Genomic DNA, 15,078 nt, shown 5'->3' on the forward strand with positions numbered 1-15,078 from the left:
TTTCTTCAGGCAAATAGAAGAATTCTCTTTCCAGGTGCGCTGTGCAAATTATTTGAGTTTATAGTGCGCCTCGTTAGTTCTATTGAAAGCTGCTTTCAACATTCTTAGAAAATTCATTTTTTGGTAAGAAACTTAATAAAAAAAAAGAGTATGAATTCAGAATCCATAACTTTCTTTTACATTTGAATGTTAGGATCAAAATGTAATATTATAACTTATCTGATATCAGTCGATATTTGCATTCTTGCTGTTAGTTTGGAAACTCTTCAGGATTCCAATTGTTGGGGACTAAACTTCAATTGAGTTGTCTAGCTGGTTTAGTCTTTTAGTTTTGTATTGTCGCTTGTTGATGTGATGGATTTGTTCAAGAATCAAAATATCTTGTTGGATTTCGTGCAAAACTGTTGGGTTGTTTTGTCTTATGTGAATTGTTTGATGATTCTTTTTGCTTTTCTGTTTTTCTTTTCTTACTTTAGTTTATAGCTGGAACTTCTTATTTGGCTTCCATAGAGAATATTTTATTGTTGCAATGAAGGTTCTATTTCACGCTCGAGTGGTTGCCACATTGCATTGAATTTTTATTTGGAAAATGCTAATTAAATGAGGTAGCAGTCCTACCACTTTTCTCAAAAAAAAGGGAAAGGAAAGAAAATGTATTTGAAAATTGCAATCCCAGTCCAAATACTTCAGCGATGATAGCAAAAACTGGTCCTGTTTGTCCAATTTAAACTACACTTCATTTTGTGTGAAGCATATGGTGTGGAATCAATGAAGATTGGAAAGGAGGTCGAGCAAGTCTAATACATAAACAGTAAATTTGTTGAAGATACGATTAAATTTTCTCTCTCTTTGGCTTTCTCCAGAACAAATTATCTGATAGATTTCATGTATTCTTCTTGCTATCATTGATCCCTCTTATGGTTTTTCTGGCAAGGTGGCGATGCATTTTTTTCTGCTTTTAACAATCCATGCTTACTTCATCTTTTATTCTAGCACTCGTATGGCTGAGCTTTGCTTTAAATATTTTGATATTTGAAACAACTTGGCTAATTGGTATCTCTGTCTTTCAAGTTTCAACTTACTATTAAATTTGCTTCAGTATTCAGCATCATATATTTTACTTGATGACAATGAAACAGTCTGTTGTAATATATGTTGATTTTGTTATCCTCTATTACTTTAATGTAGTGCGTGTATAACACAATAGTTGTCTGATTTAAACTTCTTCACTTTCAGTCATTTCATGTCATTTCTTCTTAACTGCAAGCGTGCATAAGAACTTAATGCTACTTGCTGGATAGATACCTGAAATTTGTGAGAAAATCATTGTAAGCTTCTTGCGAATTTGACTAGGTTTACAAAGGATTTTATCCATTCTGTTGTTAGGAGCGTGGCTAGGTTTACAGAGTATTTTTATGTGAATTTCAATCTGGTGATTCTTTTCTTCTGTCTTTTTTTTGTTTTTCTCTCTCAACTTTATTTAATAATTTGTTTTTAGTAGACTTTTGTATTTTTGATTGTCATGTAAGGTAGCCAGGGATGGTTCTTAAAGAGAGATTAAAAAAGGGTAATTTCTTTGATTTGTTACATGATATCAGAATCTGAGTGATTGGTAAGTATCTTCGGTATGATAGGAACAAATTTCTCTTGCAGGTGCTTTATCGAAAGTGCGCTGCTTCAATCTCGTCAGATAAGACAAAGTATGCCTCTATAACTTTTCCTGTGCATATATTCCTTTACAAACCGAATTCATAAATTAATACGTAACTGCGATATTTTCTTTGTATATCAGCCAAAATTTTCAGTATCTGGGTTATAGTTGAAAAAGAAGCTTGGATTGCATGAGCAAGTTATAGCCTTTTGTTTAGAAGCCCCCACATAAACTGTTAACGAGTAAGTAGTTGGAGTTCAGTTTTGTAATGAATATTTAGCAACAAAGTATTTGTTTCCTTCTAAATTTTTTTTAAAATTTTTTTTTAAAAAAAACTATACTCCAGGCACGAGACGAATTCTGGAGTGGTAAGTTTAAACTGAGAGGATAATATCTTTGGAGCAGTCATAAAATGGCTCAACGATGATTTATTTGTCAAGCATGACAAGTAGTTCCGACTAGAGCCTCGATTACGACTACCCAATATTTCTTGCTTTTGCAAATGAAGAGCACCACTCTACCTTGATGTTAGTGGCATAATGTGACTTTCTAAGTTGGTAATCATGCTTTCAAGTTAATGCTTTGTAGAGTGAGTGAGAATTGAAGCTTTTATAAAAACAAAGAATCTGTCATTCATTAAATGTATAGAGGTACGCAGTGCAAATCCATGACCTTGTGCCTGATTTCTTGTTTTTTTTTTATGGAAGTTCCTTTTTTTTTCTTGCGCCTGATTTCTTGTTTTTTTTAGGGAAATTCCTTTTTTTTTCTTGAAACAGGCAAAATTCAAAACAAATCTTGTCCAGTTTGAAATGAAGTTTGAGCCTGTTTTTACTAATTTATGAAACTTGTGCACAACAAGTCATTAAAAAACTAATTTTCTTTTTCTTTTTCTTCTTTTTTTTTGAAAGGTTTGATTAACTGTTTTATCTAAAAGTGGGCATAATCCAAAACAAATCTTCTTGTCCAGTTGAAACGGAATTCAGACCTGTTTTTGCAAGCATTCAAAGAAAGAACTTTTGCATTCAAGGGGAAAGTTGAACTTTTTCATGCAAAGATCTCTCGTATGATTCCTTAACTGTGTATATTTTTCTTCTTAAACTGTATTATGTCACTAAGCTGTAATGTTACTAGCTTAAAAAAAAAAAAAAAAAATAGAGCTTCATATGTTGCATTTATTCTCTCTTTACATAATTGGTCATTTGATGGTAACAGGTCGGACTCCGATTGCGCTATAACATAACGGAAGGCTTTTAGATTTGGTCGTAGAGCCAGCTCTCAAACTCATGGAGCAAGTTAGGGGTGTGAAACTGCTAAACAGAGTAACCGAATCAAACCAATGGTTAGGTCTGGTTTAGATTTTCTTTATCATTTTGAAGAAAAAAAAAACTGGTTGGGTTTTGGGTCAATATGGTAGGAACTAGGAACTGCATTATTTTGATTCATTATTTTGATTAACTTTCAGTTCTGATCATGAGAAACGGCTTAAAACAAACCAGCCGGTTATAGTATGTCATTTTTTTAAACCAAACCGGCCTTAGTCCCAGTGGTTTGATCTTAGCTCATTGTACTTGACACTGGAAGGTTAACGTGCACATTACCACGTGATGAAGCACAGGATAGCATGAAGGCAATGGACGAGGGCTACATAATTGTTTTGCCCTCCATGCGCCATTCCAATCCAAATCGGGACCAATTGCTCTTCTCCTTCTCTCCTCCTCTCTTCCACTTGTCGGTGACTCCAAAACCAACGGAGTCGAAGTGCAAACTAAACCCTAAGGTACTAACTCGAATGCTCTTAATCTTCGAAGGATTAAATAAATCCCTTTTCCATTGTAAGAATTTGATCTCTCTATCTCTCCCTCCAATGTGATGAAGGATCAGATACCTCTTCCATTCCCTCCATCGAATCCTCGATTTGAAGCCAAGACTGATCTCGATCTTGACCTCTCTTGTCGATTTGAGATCACCGGATCCCTGATCTATTAAAGTCTGAGTACGTTTTGATCTAAAGAAAGCGAGATGATTCTTTGAGGCGAACTATATATCTTGCAATGCTTGATCGTGATTCTGCTGTGTTTGATTTTGTTACTGCTTTTATTCATGATTCATGAACTTTCTGTTTGGAAAAGATTGAGGAATTTGTCGAGTTTTTGCATCCGGAGAAGAAGGATTTAGGTGCTCCTATTCCAACTAACATATCTGATCTGATTTTTTAAAAAAAAAAAAAAATTGAAACAACTTTCTTTAATGCTCGTAATTTTACTTTCTGGTACTTCTTTACAGTTCTAGCTGAATTTACCTGCAGGTAGCTAATTGATAAGTGAACGAGAAGAAAAGGGTTTAGGTGTAATCGAAGTTCTAGAACTAGGTGACTCTTTTCATCTGATGTGCTATTTGTGTTTGTGAATTTCAGGAAAGCCAATAAAAAAGTTTCCAGTTTCAAATAGTTTAGAGAGAGCTCTCTAGTCCAAAATCTATATGAATTCTGTGAATGATTCTATCTTAACATCACTTGTAGCCACACAGGACAAGGGAAATTTATGTATTGTTCCCTTAGTGACCAACAATTGGAAATTTGTTTAATGATTTACTTGTATGGGCTCTCTAACCTCATCATGAGTTTGAGGCAAAACATTTTGCTTCTACTAGTTGATTGGCTTTGTTGTGTTTAATTACTCTGAAGATTATTTGATTTTTTGTGCTTCTTATGCTGGTGCTAGTGTGATGATAGTGTTATTACAGGGAAATAAAATATATTCTCCGTCCAGGTGCACAAATTATTGAGTTTATGGTGCCTCGTGAGTCTCTTGGAATGCTGCTTCTCAACGTTCTCAGATTTTAGTGGAATATTCTTCTTCCAGGTGTGCAAATAAAGTAAATTATTCTTCCAGCTGTGCAAATTATTGAGTTTATAGTGCCTCGTGAGTCTATTGAAATGCTGCTTCTCGACATTCTCAGATTTTTGTAGAATACATAAACTTTAATTCAAAAAAAAAGAGTATGGAATCAGAATCCATAACTTTCTTTACATTTGAAGTTATTGGATCAAAATTGCCAAATATTATAACTTATCTGAATATCATCGAATATTTACATTCTGCTGTTGGCTTTTGAACTCTTCAGGCATCCAATTGTGGGACTCAAACTTCAATTGGTTGTCTAGCTGTTTAATCTAGATTTGTATTTCGCTTTTGATGTGATGGATTTGTTCAAAATCCAAATATCTTGTTGGATTTCATGCAAAACTGTTGGATTTTTTTTTGTCTTTTGAATTGTTTTGATTGATTCTTTTTGCTTTTCTGTTTTTCTTTTCTTACTTTAGTTTATAGCGGGGAACTTCTTATTTGGTTCCATAGAGAATATTTTATTGTTGCAATGATAGGTCTTCTATTTCACTGCATAGTCTTGATGGTTGCACCATTGCATTGAAATTGTATTTGGAAAATGCTAATTAAATGAAGTGGTAGCAGCCTACCATTTTCTCAAAAATAAAGAAAGGAAAGAAAATGTATTTGGAAAATGTGAAGTGCCAAAACCTTGCAGCGAGAGAGCAAAAACTGGTCCTTTTGCCAATTTAAACTACATTATTATGTGTGAAGCATAGTGAACAATGAGATTGGAAAGGAGTCAGCCATGTTTAATACATAACAGGGCAAGGTAGTTGAAGATACAATTAGATTTTCTCTCTGTTTGCTTTCTCCAGAACAAATTATCTTGATAGATTTTCCATGTATTCTTCTTGCTATCATTGCTACTGCCTTGTTTTATGTGTTTTCTGGCAAAGTGGGATACATTTCTTTCCTTAAAGTTTTTATTAGATGATAATGTAGTTCTTTTATAGTTGATCAATTCACAAAATCAGTAGAGCAAGCCATATGAATCTTAAACGAGATGAGCATAATAATGTAAGAGAAATAAATGCTCTAGAAACTAGTAAGCATTCATCTGAATTACATCATTTTGTCTTTTGTTTAGTTTATTCTCGAATTTAGGTGCTTGAAAAAAATACTGTTTTGGTTGAAAGTTGTTAAAATAGACTCTACACAGGAGAAGTTTAACTGTAAGTCGGAGTTTTCCCACAGTTTTGTTTATCTCTTTGTTAAATTAGGCCCCTAGATTCTGCACAATATTCCAAATCTTTTAAACTAAAAATTTTTGTTGGAGAGATCCATGTGGCTGTTTCAAATATATCATGATCTGGTCATAGAGATCGAAGACAAAAATTTACTTAACAAGATCAAATTAAATAAATTTAGGAGTCAAGTTAAATAAATGAATAACCGAAACGATCTGAATTATATAATTGTCATAAATGGCAACTAAGCTTCATGTATTCTAGAATGTCGGCACTCGTCTTCAATTGGCTACAGCAAGTTATTATGTAGCAATATGCTTTACTTTTTTCTCTCTTGCTGTGGGTCTTTATTCGTCCATGTAAGCTGATTTGTTATCATATACCAGGAGAGAAGAACATCTCTCTGATTTAACAATGAGGTATGTTTTGAGTCAGATATTTTATTATCATATGTAGAGCCTTCAATAAATACTGCTTTTTTTCAGACATAATTGGAAGGACTGAGATTTTGGCAGTATAGCTAAACTTTCTGTTGACGATGTTTTTATGTGTAATTTAATTACATAAGCACTCGTCAAGTTTCAAGAAAAAACGAGTTAGAATGGAGAAGTTACGCGATCAATACTAATCACTTAAAGTGAATAGTAACTCTGATTTTTCGAAGAGGCTGATGAGTAGAGTTGGCTTTTGGCACGTATCGGACTTCATTCATAGCGATCCAATAGCTCGTTTTGAACGGTTCGGCTATTCTAGAACCAATGGCGCTGACGGATTTTATATTTGATGCACGATTTTCGAGAAAAGGGCAGTTTATTGGATATATACTATATATATATATATATATATATATATATATTATATAGAGTTGATCTAAGGATACTTTTACAAGTATCAATCCCCATGTTGCTATTACATTTTTAGCCATTGGATCTACTTTTTGATTACAAATAGCCCTTGGGATCAAACACTATTACCTACCACCACCTACCACCACCTACCCCTCATCTCAACCTCACATTCTTCCATCCAAGGGCTAAAAACACACAAGTATCACTTGGGTGATACTTGTAAAATATTCTGAGCCCTACTCTAATTATTTATATATAATATAAATATAATAATATATATATATGTATGTATATATGTGTGGTTTTTGGTAAATTAGAGTGGGGATGTGTTTTGTCGCAAATCGGCAACCATATCGGGCGAAACAAAATCGTGAGTTCGATGCCCCGGTCGTGCTGAATGCGCTGGCACAGTCCTTTCGAAAATCCGACGGACGGATCGCTAGATATCACACGTTTATCGAGGAAGGGTCAAATGGGTCATTTTTGTATTTCGCGTGAAACCCCCTACATTTTATGTACCGAACAGCGGGAGCTCGGACGTGGAGGTGCGTACACGTGATTTACTCGCGCTGTGAAGGACTCGATTACAATTATCAGTTTAGAGGGACTTGTGCGCAAAGTTGACACGGATATATTTTTATATTTTAGGGTTTCAATTGGGGAAAACCCTAACCCTAGCCTCCAACTCCCTCAGCTGCGCCCTCTGCAAACTCCACCACCTCCCCACCCCTAGGCGCACGTCCTCGGTTGCCGAAAAGGCTAACCTCGTTATCCTCATCACTGAACCACCTCCTTTTCTCTGCAGTGGACAACCCTGGGACCATAATCAGCCTTGGGCCACCTCTCCTGTCCGCAGTCGTGGTCTCCGGAGCCGTCCCTGCCGGCCCTCGCCGTGCGCGCCACCGCCATCGCCGCCTAAACGCGATGTGCCCGAGCTTGATTAGCTCGGGCGGAGCTTAGGTCAGCCCTTAGCCCGCAAGCTATCGCTGCCTGGAACCGGCCGCGCCGCCCTCCACCGACCATTGGGGACCTCCCCGGCTGGCCCTCGCCGGCCCTGCGCACCGCCGCCGCCGCTCCGAGTAGCCTGCGGCCGCCCAGTCCAGCTCGGGCTGAGCCTGAGTCCTTTTCCTCTCGCGTCGCCGCCGCTTAGGGTCGGTCGCGCCGCCGTCCCCCGGCCCCCGGCAACTCGTCGCCGTCGTCCCGGAGCTACCCCGATCGCCGCCTTGGCTGCCGCTACCTTGTGAACCCGAGCCAAGCCCATGTGGGCTCGGGATGCTCCAGCACCGCCGCCGCCGCCGCCGCCGCCTTCCGCGGCCGGTCGGCGTGAGCACCGGCTCCGCCTGGCCGGCCGTACTCGTCCGCCGCCGGCGCCCCCGCCGCCGGAGCTTCCTGTCAGCCGGATCTGGGCCGAGCTCTCCTCGGGCTGCCTTGGCTAGGGCATCAATGCTCGTCGTCGCCGCCACCTCATGCCGCCGGCTAAAAACGCGAGCCCTGGCCTCTACTGACCGGCCGCACTTGCCCTGGCCAGCCTCCTCGCCGTCCGCCCGCCGCTGGCCACCCCCGTGCCCTACCTAGCTCCGGTACGTATAAATTACAGTTTTGCACACTGTTTCGGGTTCCAGTCACTTTTCCGGCGACCCGGAGGCACCCCGGTACCCCCGGAAGTGAGCACGATAATCTATGATCCGTGCCGAACATCGTGCTCACCTCCATTTGGCTCAGCGAAGCCCCAGTGTGCGTATTAAGCTCAGTTTAGGCGTTGTGCGCGCTATGTGATTGAACTTCGCATTGCTCCCGCGCTCGCCACAGTGGCCGGCCGTGCTCCAAAGTGTGAGCACGGCCTCCGGCACATCGAGACCTGTCGACGGTGGTCTCGGCCTAGCTAGAATACCCTCGGTTTGCGCTGTCGGGCCGTAAAACCCCGAAAATCACATGAAATAATGTGATTTTGTGTTGTCGCGGGGGTTTTTATGCAATTGTTTATGTTGTGGTTGCTGTTGTCAACGTGTGCGGGCTGTGGGTGACCTCTGGACTAATTGTCCTAGGCCCCAAGACCTTGCGGAAATTGAAAATAGATTTTCGGTGCGTTTGTCGGCAAAATCCGCCGACGAAACGCGTTTTCCGTTCGGAATTATTCCGACGGTGCCTTATGATAATCTGTGTCGTCGCTAAGCCTTATTGGCTGGTCACCTGTGTCGTTTCGAGAGTCCGGAAATGACGGGTGAGCGATGGTCAGGTTCCGGTGTCAAAATAGGCACTTCCGGAAATCCGGATCCGAACGATTATCCGACGATAATTGTCTGGAGGCGTGATCTTGTGTTTGCTACCAGGACACAAAAATAATGGTGTTTAGTGCCAGCAGGTGACTAGTAGCACGAGTCGGTGAATTTCGGGACAGTTCGTGGGTCCCGGTGAAGTCCCGGTGTGATTTTTGGGATCCCCGGCGAGTTATGGTAGTCAGTTTTGGAAAACCGATTTTCGAGGGATTGTTTGTGGGGTTGTGGATTCAGTGGTTATTATTTGTGGGTTAGACACTAACCCGGTGGACCCTCCTAGGTCCGGTTGACGTTTTTTCGCAGTCAGGAGACAAGTGCGACATTCGTACAGGTGGATACTTCGATCCGAAGTCGGTACAGTGGTGCACGCTCGGTGATATCCTCTTACCCTCGTTCTCCTGTTATTATTCTACATGCATTCATATATCGTGTTGAGCTTAACACCTGGTTATCTCTATTTATCGCTCTACTTGATTATTTATATTTCTAGGCTTGTGAGTAAAAGTAGAGCAGGTTTTATCTACATGTGTATCTCTGACCTAGTCAGTCGGTTACATGACTCCTGTCATTTGATGACCTTTGAGGTCGGTATACCCTAAGGGGTGGGATTGTCGGCTAGTCGTTGCCGACAGAGGATTATAGTTTACTCAGATCCACTATTTGACATGTATGTGACTAATCAGTCAGTTTCGTGACTCTTGTAGTTTGATGACCTATGAGGTCGGTGTACCCTGAGGGGTAGGATTGTCGGCTAGTGGCTGACGTTATTTCTGGATTATATTGATACACTCTTGTGACCTATCAGTCGGTTCTTGCGTATACATTTAGTTGACATTGAGCAGTACTTGCATACTTTTGGGAGGATATTAAGTTGTTCCATCCTAGTTGACCTGAGTGATCGGTACTTATGCTTTCTTACAGTTTGATGACCTATTGGTCGGTTTGTCCCGAGGGGCGGTGATTGTCGGCTGGTTGCCGACGGTTGGCCTTTGAGCATATCAGTATTGACCGCCCGAGACTTGTACGCATTTCACAAACACCAGCGGTCTGATACACCGCAAGAGGGTGTTCTTTTTCGGAAAAATGGTTGGAGGTGCCAACCCGTGAGGCCAGCGGCCTAGGCTGGGTCAGATGCAGGTAGCGTGGCAGTGGGCATAGGCTTGAGGTTTGTGATGCGGACCAACAGAGCAGTGGTTTCAGATTGGGTATTTTTGGACCTATAGTCTGGTTGACGCATACTTGTACTTTGTTTGGTATTACAGTAGCGGCTAGTTATATTCCTATTTACTGTTGTTTACCCATGCATCATTGCTATTGTAATATGGAGCAATATGCAAAGCATTGCTTCTAGTGTGATGGCAAATGATTGTAACTCAACCTTAGGGCGGGTAAAATTTCATTCTCTTCATCAGGTAAGTTCCAGATATCATTGTCCCTAATTGCCAACCACTCACTTTCCCTCCTCTTGAATCGCATCAAACTACCTAAAGCCTTTGCTGCCAAGGGAACACCGCCGGCTTTCTTCACAATCCCTTTTGCGATGGTTACCAAGTTTTCTGTCTTCTCTCCGGCATCCAACCCGAATGCTCTCCGCTCAAACAACAACCAGCAATCATCCTTCGATAGACCGCGCAAAATGTGAGGCTCAACCGTGCCCATCAAAGAGGCAACTCTTACGCTCCGAGTGGTCACTACGACCTTACTTCCCCTGCCGCCGACGGTCAGCAAAGTCCTCAATCTATCCCACTTCTCAGAATTCTCATTCCAAACATCATCGAGCACAAACAAGAATCTCTTTCCTTCCAGCCTTTCCATAAGCGAACGCTGCATCGACTCCATGATCGTGAGATCAAACTTCGCTCCGGTTACAGATTCCACGATCGATCTAATAAGCCGTCTAGAGTCAAAATCATCAGAGACACAAACCCATATCATCTTCTCGAAATGGCCGCGCACCCTTCGATCACTATAGACTAACTGCGCGAGAGTCGTCTTACTGAGCCCTCCCAACCCGACAATCCCAATAACCCCAGGATCAACTTCACTAGACATGTCCAGCAGAAACTCAACTATCATTTCTTTATCCTCCTCTCTACCGTAAACCTCCGATTCGACTACGAAAGACCCAGTTTCCGCTCTCGCCGAATTCTCTATCTTACAATCATGTACCACTCCTCCCTCACGTAAATGAAACTTGGATCTCTCGTCCGCGATCTTGTCTAACCTCTCCCTAATTTTTTTAACCTTCCTGGCTATTCTAGACTGAAACATGATAGAGTTGGGGAGGGAAGACAGCTTACCGAGCACCGCCTTCGTGCCGCTTCCGTTCCGGCGCCGGGAAGTCCTTCTGAGTGCTTCGGCGGCGGCGACCTCGTCGAGCACGTCGTCGGCGTCGAATGCGGCGTCCTTGAGCCTCCTCAGCCACCCGGCGAGAGCTCGCTCCTGCGACTGCCGCGCCTCCGCGTCCGCGAGCACGTCGCGGATCGCGGTGAGGGTCGTCTCCAGCTCGCTCAGCTCTTTCTCGACGCCCATCACTAGCCCGAACTCCTTCGTGACCTGGGCTCCCAGCTTGTCAAACACCAACCTCAGGAGGCTCGAGCTCACTACGTCCGCCATCGTTGCTAGCAAGTTCTCTTCTCTGAGTGCTTCTCTGATGCTTTGGTGCGATGGAATCTGATTAATTAAATACTAGTCACCAAAAGAGAGAGAGAGAAGTTTCTGGGAAGTGAGTGCTTTTGAAAAAGAAAGTAAAGCAGAAGAGAACAAATGTAGTTAATTTTCCCGGTAGAGATTCTTCTTTGAGTGGGGATGATGGGATGTGGAAGTGACCTTGTGGCGACGAAGTAGGTTGCGAGGAGGGCTCACCTCTCATTGTACACGGCGTGTAGAGACAAAAGGCAAAGAGGAAAACTAATAATAAATAATAGTAGGAAATGAAGAAGGAAAAGAGAAAAGGCGAAACAGGGAGGGGGAGACTGCCTTCGGCGCCCTAATCCCGTGTGGGCCTGCCGCCCCCCCGCCGTCCTCCCCATTCAGATTTCTCGCAACTTCCGCCTCTATATGACTGACTCCTTTAATTTACAACTTTCAGCTCATTTCTTGCGGAAGAAGAGCGCAAGCTCTCCCGCGCGTCCTGTTAATCACCTGCCGCGATGCAGGTCGGAATTTGTTTTGGGGGACGTGGGAACGACATTTCTACTTCGAGACACAATTTCTTATCTATAATAACAAGCCACCCCAGTTACTTGGTACTTACTACGTGATACTCGGACAAGGACTTTTTTTGAAACTAACCCTGTGAAATTTCATATTTGCCAAACTAACCCTGTGAAAATTTTATTTGTGAAACTAACCCTCCTCTCGCCACCTCAGCTGCCACATCAGCATATATCACAAAGACGGTGACTCGTTCACCGTCTTTCGTGTATACTTCTTGAAGACGGTAAATGGTTAACCGTCTTCTCGAGGCGTGGACCACCGTCAGCAATTCCCCCGCCTTCTCAGCAATTCCCCGCTTAGCCCATGGTGCCCAGATAAGACGGTAAATGGTTAACCGTCTTCTCTTGGCGTACCCTGAGAAGACGGTTACTCGCTTACCGCCTTGTCGAAGACGGTGAATGGTTTACCGCCTATCTATCTGAAAACTTTACCATCTTTAGTGTAGAACTCCACCCAGCCTAATTTCGCCAAGTGCTGGACAGGGGGCTAAAACACCCATAAGACGGTGATTCGTTCACCGTCTCATCTCGGCTCCACTAAACACGGTTGGTTGGACTCCTAGATAAGACGGTGAACTGTCTACCGTCTTCATTACACGGTTAACGATTCACCGTCTTATGAAGACGGTGAACGGTTCACCGTCTTCAATTAGGTTACCCCACCCCAGACCGAGCCCGATACCTCTCCCTTCCTTTTCCCGCTCACGCTCTCTCTCTATCTCTCTGTCTCTCTCCACGAGCCGCCCGTCGTCGCCGCTACCAGTGCCGAGGTCGCCGCCCCCTGTCGCCGCCGCCCGTGCCGAGGTCGCCGCCCCGTGTCACCGACGTCGCCGCCCCCTGTCGCCGACGTCGCCGCCCGTGCCAAAGTCGCCCCCTGTCGCAGCCGCCCGTGACAAGGTCGCTGCCCACGGTCGCCCACGGTCGCCGACGTCGCCGCCGCCGCCCCTGCCGAGGTCGCTGCCCATCCCTCTCTCAGGTGTGTTTTCTAGTGTAGGTTTAATATAAATGTAGTTGTTGTAAGCTTCTCTAACTGTAAGTGTAGGTTTAATGTAAATGTAGGTTTAATGTAACTGTAAGTGTAGGTTTAACTCTAGTGTAGGTTTAATGTAAATGCCTTTGAAATGCCTTATGCCTTTGAAATAAGAGCCTTATGCCTTTGAAATGCACAAATGCACAAATGCATTATGCCTTTGAAATGCATAATTTGGAGGTTATTTTAAATGCACAAATGCACATGTGTAAGAGCCTTATGCCTTTGAAATGCACAAATGCACAAATGCACTATAGAAACCTCTTTTGGAGGTTATTTGGTTACTAATTGGAATAGCTTATTTGGTTACTAATTGATTTGATTTCGAGATTGGAAATAATTAGTATTCTACTATAGAAACCTCTTTTGGAGGTTTATTGCTAGTTGTTGGAAATAATTAGGATTCTTTTTCCTGTGTAGTTAAAATGGCTAGTCGTCGGATGTCTCTTAGTGTCCATTGGGATGGACAGTTAGTTATGGATGGAAATGGTCCCCGATATTTCGGTGGTCGTAAGAAATTAATCGCGATTCGTTCAGATACGACCTATACGAATTTTGAGAGGAGAATGTATCGTTTAGTAAATTGTAATAGAGAAGAATGTTGTCTTAAATACAAAATTCGATGCCCTATGGGAGCGAATGAATATATTGATCATGATATAGTAGATGATGAATCATTGGAGGGTTTAATTGGATTGTCTGAACATTATGGATGTGTGTCGCTATACATCGAGAAAGATTTATATCCGTCGGAGACACAATATCAGTCGCAAGGTTATTACACAAGCCTGCTACAAAATGACATCGATGTGGGTTTTCCGGATGCTCTAATTGGTGACCGTGAAGTTGGTAATGAACCAGACGTAAGAATGACAAGGTCAGTAAAATATCTCAAGATTTAGGTGAATATTTCTTTTAATTATGAAATATTTTGATAAATTATAATTATAAATACTGCAGACAGAGTCAGTCTCCACGTGCGCAACCCTCGACGTCACGTGCCGAACCCTCGACGTCACGTGCGCAACCGTCGACGTCACGTGGCAACCCTGGACGTCACGTGCCGAACCCTCGACGTCACGTGCGCAACCGTCGACGTCACGTGCGCAACCCTGGACGTCACGTGCCGAACCCTCGACGTCACGTGCGCAACCATCGACGTCACGTGCGCAACCCTCGATGTCACGTGACGAAGCCAGGATATTTCATACACCTAATGAAAATTACGATTGGGGGTAAAGAAAATTTGGATTATTTAATTAATAGTAAATGAAATTTTATCTAATATAGTAAACATTCGGGACCTATTGCAGGCTATCTACACCGTATACAAATTGGAATGAAGTTCTTGATAATATTGTCGATGAAGGAGATGTTAATGACGGTAATCAGGACGATGAACTTATTCCTAATGATGGTCATCAGGAGGATGCACCCATTGATAATGACGGTAATCAGGATGATGCACCAATTCATGAGGACGACGATTGGAATGATCTAGCCGTTGACATTGAAGATGATCACGATGGTGGATTAAATTGCCTTGCGAATGCCATTTACAGTTTGAATGACGACCCGCATGTAAACAACGATTATGTAGACAATCCTGACGAGGAACTTGATTTTATTGACCATCCGGAGCAATTTCCTACGGATAATAATTGGATACAACAGTATGTTGTGAATTCGAGTGAGTTCGATGTTAGACGTACCAATTCCGATCTACCTAGCATTGACGGGACTTGGCTCCGTGAAATCTTTAATGATAAGGCATCTTTAGTGGACGCTCTTGATCGATGGCACATTTCTCACAATGTTCAGATGAAAGTTGTGAAATCTACCAAAACAACTTATACAGTGAAATGTACAGTTGAGGGATGTCCTTGGAGGTTACACGCATCGGTTCCTAAGGATGCAACATATTTCAGAGTTAAGACATACGCGGGTCAACATACTTGTGTTATTCCAATGCTAAATGCG

At 42.4% G+C, this 15,078-nt stretch overlaps 1 protein-coding gene and 1 long non-coding RNA gene across 17 annotated transcripts; one reads left to right on the top strand and one right to left on the bottom strand.

Moving 5' to 3' along the window:
- LOC109709299 lies at positions 955–4,749 on the top strand. 16 transcript variants are annotated; one of them, XR_002215988.1, is made up of 8 exons: positions 955–1,700; positions 1,793–1,893; positions 2,619–2,712; positions 2,864–3,428; positions 3,527–3,644; positions 3,781–3,826; positions 3,957–4,019; positions 4,394–4,749. It is a non-coding gene; the product is annotated as an uncharacterized LOC109709299 (long non-coding RNA). The 16 variants fall into 16 exon arrangements; XR_002215986.1 differs by lacking the exons at positions 3,781–3,826; positions 3,957–4,019 and adding an exon at positions 1,998–2,178; XR_002215987.1 differs by lacking the exon at positions 3,781–3,826.
- LOC109709292 (putative disease resistance protein RGA3) lies at positions 9,162–13,912 on the bottom strand. The gene has a single exon (XM_020231451.1). The coding sequence runs from the start codon at positions 11,464–11,466 to the stop codon at positions 10,198–10,200; it is 1,269 nt and encodes a 422-aa protein (XP_020087040.1). The 5' UTR covers positions 11,467–13,912; the 3' UTR covers positions 9,162–10,197.

This window comes from Ananas comosus, linkage group 4, assembly GCF_001540865.1.
Source record: "Ananas comosus cultivar F153 linkage group 4, ASM154086v1, whole genome shotgun sequence".
Taxonomy (NCBI): Eukaryota; Viridiplantae; Streptophyta; class Magnoliopsida; order Poales; family Bromeliaceae; genus Ananas; species Ananas comosus.

What these genes read in the sequence shown, in the direction of transcription:
- LOC109709292 (XM_020231451.1), bottom strand. Translation starts at nt 11,466, where the DNA reads ATGGCGGACGTAGTGAGCTCGAGCCTCCTGAGGTTGGTGTTTGACAAG.